Genomic DNA, 9,059 nt, shown 5'->3' on the forward strand with positions numbered 1-9,059 from the left:
GCATGATTTTAAACTTGTGGGCATGAACTTCATCAACTTGTTTGTGTGAAATTTCTATTGTGTTGAAAATGTTCATTATTTTGTGTTGAAAAATGCCATATGCAATGCACTAGCGAGTCACGCGCGCTGCATTTTGGCGCGCTGCTGGAGCGACGCGCGCGCGCTGCATTTTAGCGCGGCCGCTGGAGCCAGCGCTGCGCGCCGCGTCAAACCAGCCGATGCGCGTGCGGCATATGTGTTTTTTGCGCGCGACGCGACCGGCGCCTGTTGGAGATGCTCTAACAGCTTTTAAATCATCCATAAGCATGCCACGCTAATTTGAGAATGGAATTTTCGACCAGTGAAATGCTGAACTTGTCCTAACAAATCTTTGTTCTCTTCTAGAGAATTTCCCATTTCGATGTCGTAAATGTGTGGTTCCCTGATTTGAAATGGCGACGAGGCTGTTCATTGCACAAAGTACCACTGCTACCTTTTACCGTCTATATTTTGCGCATTGTTTGAACTGAACCCTTTTCCTTTTAAGAACTGCAGCTCGTATTAATTGGAGCAGATAAGTGGGAGCATGGCCATGGGCGCCGGGAGCAAGCAGCCAAGATCATTAGCCATCCGCTGGTATCCGGCGAGGCACGGTTCCTTCACTCTGATAGTGTGGTGTCTAGCGGCATTGGTCATGCTTCTTATTCTCCACCTCTTCATCAGCCGTAAGGTGGAACAGATTGTGAGAGGGATAGATGAGGTGGAGGAGGAAGCTTTCCCGGTGAAGCTGGCCCGGAGCTGGAGGAATCCACGGGTTGCGCGGCGCAAGGAGGAGCACAGAACACTGCCCGTGGTGGACGAGTTCTTGGTCGAGTCTTCTGCGGTGCATCATGCCTTCTTCCCGGAAGGGGAGGTGACCATGGATCCAGTGAATGGTGGGAATGACAGGAGGTACTTATACTAACCAGGGAGGGTTTGGCTTGACACTGATGGAAAGCCGATCCAAGCTCATGGTGGAGGCGTGCTGTATGATGAGAAGTCTGAGACTTATTTCTGGTATGGAGAGAATAAGGATGGCAAGACCTACAAAGCTCATGACAAGGGACCTGATCGGGTAAGTCAAATCGTCCTCATGCTTTCAATTTTGGCATCATTCATGTGTTGGAGAATTTCAATATTTGGCACTGTAATTACACACAGAGCATTATCCCTTTTCAGAATGAAATAGCTAAATTTAGAATTAAGTAGAACATAAAAATTTATTAGCCACACCCTTCATTTTTAGCCATATAATTATATACGAACAGAATTGATCGAGCTGCTTGAACAAGCCTTGCACACGAGCCTAACAAGTGAAATTGTAAACAAATAATAACTAACAACCAATCAAAGGTCGTTTCGGTCACTGTAGTTATCCACGCCTTGCTGCAAGATTAAAGAATCATGTTGCCAGGCTCGACAGAGAGCATTACACAACTGTAACCTATATACTCCCTCCGTCCCAAAATAAGTGTCTTACAAAGTTAGTATAAAGTTGAGACACTTATTTTGGGACGCGGGAAGTATTAAATAACAATAGGCTCTATTTTATCTAAATATCCTTGTAAGGGATTTCATTACCTGTGGACTGGACAGTGTGGACTAGTGTGGAATGCATGCGTTTAACTTTCCTGGCCTTTTAGATATTGTCAATGAGGACCTGCCAGTTGCTAGGGGGCATGTTGGAAATAATGTTCAGTTGGGAAGGTAAGGAAGCTAGCTGTGTGAAGGCAGGTCAATAAAAATATATAGTAATTGGAGTTTAATATATAAAATGTGCAGATGAAAATAGCTAATACTAATACCTTCAACATATTTATCATGTAATTATTGTTTTCTTTAACCCAAAACAGTCGAGCTTGGCTCCACTGCATTTTTATGAAATTAGGACAATATGATTACTGTTTGAACACTTTTAGTCTGATGTCATTCTTTTCTGTAGAAGAGTGATCTTTTTTGTTTACTATTTACTTTGTCTGAATTTAGTATCTACTCTGTCCAGCTATATCAGTTCAATGTCATCAGATTTAGGTTCTCATGGTAGCTAAAGAAAATGAAAAGTCAGCCATATGCCAATGCCACTCCTATTCCCAGTGATACAACATCTAATATTATCAGCTAGTCAATTTCATGAGTGATATGGTACTATATTTCTAAAACAGAGAGGCCTGATTCTGATGTGGTGTGAGGCAAATTTCAGTTTAGTAGAATTCTGAAAGAGTTCTACTCCCTCTGTAAACTAATATAAGAGCGTTTAGATTACTAAAGTAGTGTAAACGCTCTTATATTAGTTTAAGGAGGGAGTACTTGACTGTCCTGAGTCCTGAAGTACAGAGCACTGACACTTAATAGATCATGGGAACCAACAAAGTTTTTTTTTTGTTTCCCAGTTGAAAAAATGCACTACTATGTACATGTCTAGCTTGCTACTCATATACTGAAATTATTGATATTCAATAGTTGAACCTACCAAGTAATTTGCAATTTTCTTCTTATATATATACAACACGAAGGAACCTCACAAGTCATGGGTGGGTTTTGGCAACCCTTGCACCGACGACGACCGTGAGTTCTTCTATGCCTCTACTACTACCATCATTGGGGATGGTGCCAAAACGCCTTTTTGGGATTCCCCTTGGCTCCTAGGACGCAAGCCAAAGGATATTGCACCGCTTATCTTTGACGCTTCGAGGAGAAAAAAATGAAAGGTGCGGGAGGCCCTTAATGGGAATGCATGGATCCTCAAGATCAAGCCTGACACCATAATCTCCATCGACCACATCCGGGAATTTTTCACCTTATGGATGCTTGTGCATGATTTCCACCTTAACGAGCAGATCGAAGATGATATTGTTTGGAAGCACTCCAATGATGGGATCTACACAGCGTCAACAGCGTACAAAGCTCAATTTCTTGGCTTGGTTCTATCCCCCATGGATCTCATGGTTTGGAAAGTATGGGCACCTCCAAAAGTGAAGTTTTTTGCTTGGTTGGCATTACAAAATAGGATTTGGACCGCCGACCGGTTGGAAAAGCGTGGTTGGGCAAACTGTGGCCTTTGCCAGCTATGTAAAAGAGAACAAGAAACAGGTGCACATCTCTTCTTCAAGTGTCGGTACACGCTTAGGCTCTGGAGATAAATCATTCAGAAGCTTGGTCTTGCTCACATGGACACCTCCAATTGGCACCTTGCGGACTCCGTCAATGAATGGTGGGATAAGAGAATTGACAATCAAAACCCCAATAGACAAGCCATGGCCTCCCTCACTATGCTTGTGTCTTGGACTATTTGGAACGAACGAAATGCTCGGGTGTTCCGACACAAGTGTGCGCCGCCGCCCATTCTCCTTAACATCATCCTAGAGGAGGCCAAGCTTTGGGTTACCGCGGGTGCTAAAAAGTTAGGGCTAATTATTTCGTGTGAGTAATTGTCATGCCGTGTATGTGGGTCACCTGTAACACTCTAAACTCTCTTCTTATTTAATGGATGAGGCAAATCTTATGCCTCTGTTTCGAAGAAAAAAAACACTTATGTTCTGTAGAATTTCCCTGTTTGTCATTCTAACCAAGACATGCTACTTTTCAGGTTGACATTGTTGGAGTAAGTTGCTATTCTTCAAAGGACCTGTGGTCTTGGACAAATCAAGGAGTTGTGCTCCAAGGAGAGGAAAAGAATTTGTTTCATGACCTCCACAAATCCAATGTCCTTGAGAGGCCTAAGGTGATCTATAACAACCGGACCGGCAAATACGTGATGTGGATGCACACGGACGATGCTAACTATACCAAATCCTCAATCGGCGTGGCGAGCAGCGATTCTCCCACAGGACCATTCACTTACCTCTACAGCAAGCGCCCGCACAACTGTGAAAGCAGAGACATGACCATTTTCAAGGATGATGACGGGAAGGCCTACCTGATATATTCATCCAAGGGCAACAGCGAGCTCCACATTGCGCGGTTAACCGATGAGTACCTCGACGTGACCGACGACATGCGGAGAATCCTCGTCGCACGGTATCGGGAAGCTCCGGCGCTCTTCAAGTCCGGCGGCACCTACTACATGATAACCTCGGGTTGCACGGGCTGGGCACCGAACACTGCAAAGGCTCACGCGGCGACATCGATCATGGGGCCTTGGGAGACGCTGGGGAATCCATTCGTGGGAGGGAACGAGATATACAGATCGACAACGTTCTTCTCCCAGGGTACGTTCGTGTTGCCGGTTGCGGGGTTGCCGGGGCTGTTCATCTTCATGGCCGACCGGTGGAAGCCGTCCGATCTGAGGGATTCGAGGTACGTGTGGCTGCCTTTGACAGTAGGTGGACTGCCTGATGAGGCTGCGGATTACAGCTTCATGTTCCCGCTCTGGTCCAGGGTGTCGATTTACTGGCACAAAGTGTGGCGCCTTCCTGAGAAAAGTTACCGAGTGACTTAGCCATGCATTCATGTCTGCTCTCTATTGCAGATCAAATGTGTAAAGATGAAATAAAGGCAAAGAAACGAGGTTGCATGTTTTCAGCTATCCAGCGACAGGAACTGAACTTTGCTGTTTCAACTATGAGAGCGGTCACTTAACAGACAAATACTAAAGCGATTATACACAAGGAAAATTTTAAAACAGACTATGAAAGACAAAAACTGACCCAGATTTTTCAATATTACTCAGATGTTGCAATGGTACTTGAGTGCAAACTTTTAGGGCTGGACTTTTGGAGTGTCTCATACACACAGTGTCGCCGTGAAGCAAATGAAGTGGCTCACAGCCTAATAAAGAACTCACTTAGTGAAAAGTCTTCTATGTTTTGGGTTTCTATGATCCTTGATTTTATTTCTCACTCTATTGTAATATGTCTATTATCCGAGGAATAAAATTTGTTGCTTTAAAAAAAATCTGTTTCTATTCGTTGGATCTCTCAGGATTACCCAAATAATGTGGTCTGCCTTGATTATCAATCTTTTGCGTGTGGTGTTGTATGGATATAATTGGGTATTGCGTTGAACGTAATACATGTTCATATAGCTAATGTGTGTATACTCGATCTGTAATACCAAGATGCTATCCAACATGTAGTGTCCATTATATGCTTCTGAATTTCATACTACATCTGATCTGCAGTAATAATTTGGGTAATTCTGCAAGTTGCAATATCAAGAATAACAGCTTTTTTCGTTCAGCTGCATGCTACTGTGATTATGGCTTGAAATTAGGACAAATTCAGACGTTTCTTTTATGGCTTAGAAACCAAAATCTGAACCAAATAGCAGTTTCGTTCACGCTTCTTAAACTCCAAAAGCATCTTGGCTTCGGTAGTGCAATGGGAAAACTACATCAGAGGTAGGTGCTTCAGTAGCTTTCTACCATCCTCCTCCTGACTTTTGTCCTGTCATACTCCTTCCAGTTTTCAAATTTATATTTTACAAAGTGTATCTTGTTATGCTATACCCACTTCTTCCCCGGAGCATGATGACTGGACACAATCATGCAGGAAAAAGGCGATAGGGATAGGGAAAATTTTGTTTTTGCCACTCTAGATTTTGCCAATTTTCCTTATGCCATTCTAGATTTTGACATTTCACTTTTGCCACACATAGCTTTTGACAATTATCACAATTACCATTCTGTGGCAAAAGCTAAATAATTTTATTTCATTTTTGCCACTCTTAGTTTTTGAAATGTATCACAATTGCCACTCTGAAAATTTTGCTTTTTCCACCGGAATGGCAATTGTGATAATTATCAAAAACTAAGAGTGGCAAAAATGAAATGTCAAAATCTAGAGTAGCCAGTGGCAGAAGGAAAATTGGCAAAATCTAGAGTGGCAAAAACAAAATTTTCCCATAAGGATATATGTATGCCAAGTATTGATCCCCCAAAGTCAAAACAGCCAAGTACTTCAATAAAATCTGTATATCAGAAAATAACATACTCCCTCCGTCCCATAATATAAAAACGTTTTTGACATTATTGTAAAAACGCTCTTATATTATGGGACAGAGCGAGTAGAATTAAACCACAGAAATGAAAATTAAAGGCCCAGCACAAACACCACAATACATATGTACCACTCAAACTATACTAAAACAAAACCCTGAAAAAAACTATATACTCAAACAACACCGGAAAGGGGCCGGTGCAGCAGCCAGTCAATCGACCTTTTAACTAGGCGTACGTACATCTAATTGTCCATGCCGGGCTCAGAAGCACCCAAGGATGGCACGCCGCTACCGTAGCCGTTGATCATCGACGCCGCGGTCTGGTGGAAGCCGGGTGTCGCGATTGGACGACGACGTCGGGTCCTGATGTTTAGCCAGCTCGTCATCCGGGGAGGCCAGCAAGAAGATGACCTCCTTGTGCTCGTGCACCTCCTCATGGTCTTGGACTGGTACAACGGCGGTGGTGTGATCGGCGGTAGCGCGTCGTCGGTGCCAGCGACATGGTCGATGGGGCGCTTGGGCGTGCCGGGCTTGGTCTCCCAGACGAACGGCACGGTGCCGGCGCCGAGGCTGTAGTACACCCTGAAGGACGCCCCGGCGGCCGCGACGCTCCCTCGAGAGGATCCTTGAGCTAAACTGCTTGTCATCCCTTCCTGCATACTCGAGCTCATGAAAGGAGGGCAAAGATCTGCCAAGTAGACGACAAAAGTGTGCGTACTGCGTTTGCGTGGCAAAACACGCACGTACTACACAATTGGTGGTGTTTGTGAGTGAGCAGTAGCGCTAGCGCATGAATATATAGTCCGTTTCTTGTCTCGACCGGGTCGGCTTGAGGTTGAAGAATACTGGTAGTACGTGTGTTCTGGTGAGGGAGGACAATCAACTGTAGTTATGTAGTGTCATCTCAACAGTGCGTTGCGATAGAAATATTCTTTTCTCGAGGGCATGGATTGGCTATCCTAGCATGGAGTTGTCCCTGTAATACTAAATGAAATGGAAGGCTAAAGTTGAAGATGCGTTGGCGTCCTCGCGGCGGAATAGCTTGCAATCTGCATGGTGTCTGTCTCTACTCTTTAACCATTTTGTACGCTATGATCTGCCTTGAGTAGGGAAGCCGTCGGTACATCGACACGTATGCGTGTGAAAACTGTAGGGTCGGTAGGTGGGTCTGTTTGTGCGAAAACTTAGAGAAGGTGCAAACACACGAGTTGAACTTGTAAAACAGTGTTGGATTTGGATAGCCATCAACATTGGCTAGTTTGCTTTATGTGCAGGAGATGGCACGCTCTTACCAAACCCGTTGAAAGAGTAGTTTGTTCCAAGTCTGCATGGCCGGATTTCTCGAGTGCGCAAATCGGGTTCTCCACTTGATGCTCTACCTTTTGCCCCTAATGTCAGGCCTAGTACCCTCTGAAGATAACTGAAGAAGAGACAGAACAACAGCGACACCTCAAGGTTCAGTAATCGGACAGTCCAGAATGCATCTATCTAAAGCAACGAACGGTTGATTGGATAGAAATAGAATTACGTAAGGCTGTGTTCTAAATCAGTTCATTTACTTTTTTAAAATAGTTTGGATTGCTTACCACATTTGTCATGTGGTTTTTTCGTTTACTTTTAGCACACTGATTTAGTTCACTTATAACAGACTATATAGACGTGTTGGTGATACATGGGATAACTGATGCTGCAACACTAGAAGCTATTGCATGCAGAGAAGGTCTAGCACTTGCGCAAGATTTACTACTGAATGATTTTGTCATAGCATCGGACTCCAAGCAAGTAGTTAATGATATCAAGACAGCAAGCAATGGAAGATACGGAGCAATCATATCGAAGATCAGGAATCTTTTATTAGTCTTCAATTGTAATATTACTTTCGAAGGCAGAGCCTCTAATAGCGATGTTGATAGGTTAGCCAAGTTTGCACATTCTTTGGATCAGGGTAGGCACTTGTGGCTTTTGGAACCCCATGATCTTTTTTGTATCCCACTTAATGTGGTCTATGAGCAATAAAAACTTGGTTAACCCCTCAAAAAAAAGTTGGGAATGAAAAATAAACAAATCAGATGCCAAATTAGAATAACTAGTACAAATGCCCGTGCGTTGCACCGGGCGATAAAAAAGGGCCACAACCTGCTTCATATGTCATTTTGCACCATTTTTTATATCCAAATTTAATAAAGGTTGATAATAATGTTGAACATGGAAATTTCCTTATTTTTAATAAAAGTTAATGTTTTCATTGAAAATGTAACACCTTTTGAAGAATAGTTCCAATTTTTATGAAAATTGGAACATTTCTCTATAAATTAACTTTTTAACAGATGTTTTTTTAAAGAATGTTTTTCTATTGTACATTTTGAAATGATTTTTTTGGTAAAAAGTGATTTTGGGGGAAATATTTATAGATAGTTGGTTGTTTGGTTGGGAAGAATTTTCTTTTAACTATTTGGGCTTTGCACCATGGAGAAGGACCCATGAACTCATCTTCCTACCCCCAGGAAGGGCACTTCCTTATCTTTTCCTATTCTCTAGTACTTCCTTGTGCGCCGCTGCCGCCGCGTAGACGAGTCACATAGGGTGAGACGTGGTTTGCCGTCCGAGGCCGTCGCTGCCACCGGCGATGAGGCAAGAGCTATTACGGGTAGCACCACTTGCGTCCGAGGCACCTAAGCCTGAGCCTATGAGTGAGAGCTTCTCCATGTCGTTGTTCCCCGCGGGACAACATCGCGTGCGGGTGCGGTCAGCTGTTACCCCGAGATACAGTAGGAGCTCACGCAGACTCACTTGAAGTTTGGAGCTCGATGCAAGCTCTTTTCGGAAGTTCATTACAGTATGTTCAGTTATATAATTTATATTTTCAGTTATTGATATAGTAAACATGCCCGCACGTTACAACAGGAGGAAAAAAACTTGTTTGAATTTGATTCAAACTTGTCCAAACTTTCATCTTCCAAAAACTCCTCAAGCCAATTCCATCAAAACCTACATATTTTTCTCAAAACCTTGCCAATAATTTTTTCTGCATGTATCGAAGCCTCACCAAATCTTAACATTTTCTGGACCTTCCAAATACCACTCCTATTTAAAACCCATTTGAA

At 43.3% G+C, this 9,059-nt stretch overlaps 1 protein-coding gene and 1 pseudogene across 1 annotated transcript; one reads left to right on the forward strand and one right to left on the reverse strand.

The window, feature by feature from the left end:
• Positions 1 to 571: 571 nt before the first annotated feature.
• On the forward strand, positions 572 to 4,456 carry LOC125527880 (annotated as a pseudogene).
• A 1,455-nt stretch (positions 4,457 to 5,911) lies between these two features.
• On the reverse strand, positions 5,912 to 6,706 carry LOC125527882. Its single transcript, XM_048692386.1, has one exon. The coding sequence runs from the start codon at positions 6,624 to 6,626 to the stop codon at positions 6,198 to 6,200; it is 429 nt and encodes a 142-aa protein (XP_048548343.1). The 5' UTR covers positions 6,627 to 6,706; the 3' UTR covers positions 5,912 to 6,197.
• Between the last annotated feature and the right edge of the window lie 2,353 nt (positions 6,707 to 9,059).

This window comes from Triticum urartu, unplaced genomic scaffold, assembly GCF_003073215.2.
Source record: "Triticum urartu cultivar G1812 unplaced genomic scaffold, Tu2.1 TuUngrouped_contig_4472, whole genome shotgun sequence".
NCBI lineage: Eukaryota > Viridiplantae > Streptophyta > Magnoliopsida > Poales > Poaceae > Triticum > Triticum urartu.

Excerpts from the sequence above, each read along its gene's own strand:
- LOC125527882 (XM_048692386.1), bottom strand. The coding sequence starts at position 6,626 with ATGAGCTCGAGTATGCAGGAAGGGATGACAAGCAGTTTAGCTCAAGGA.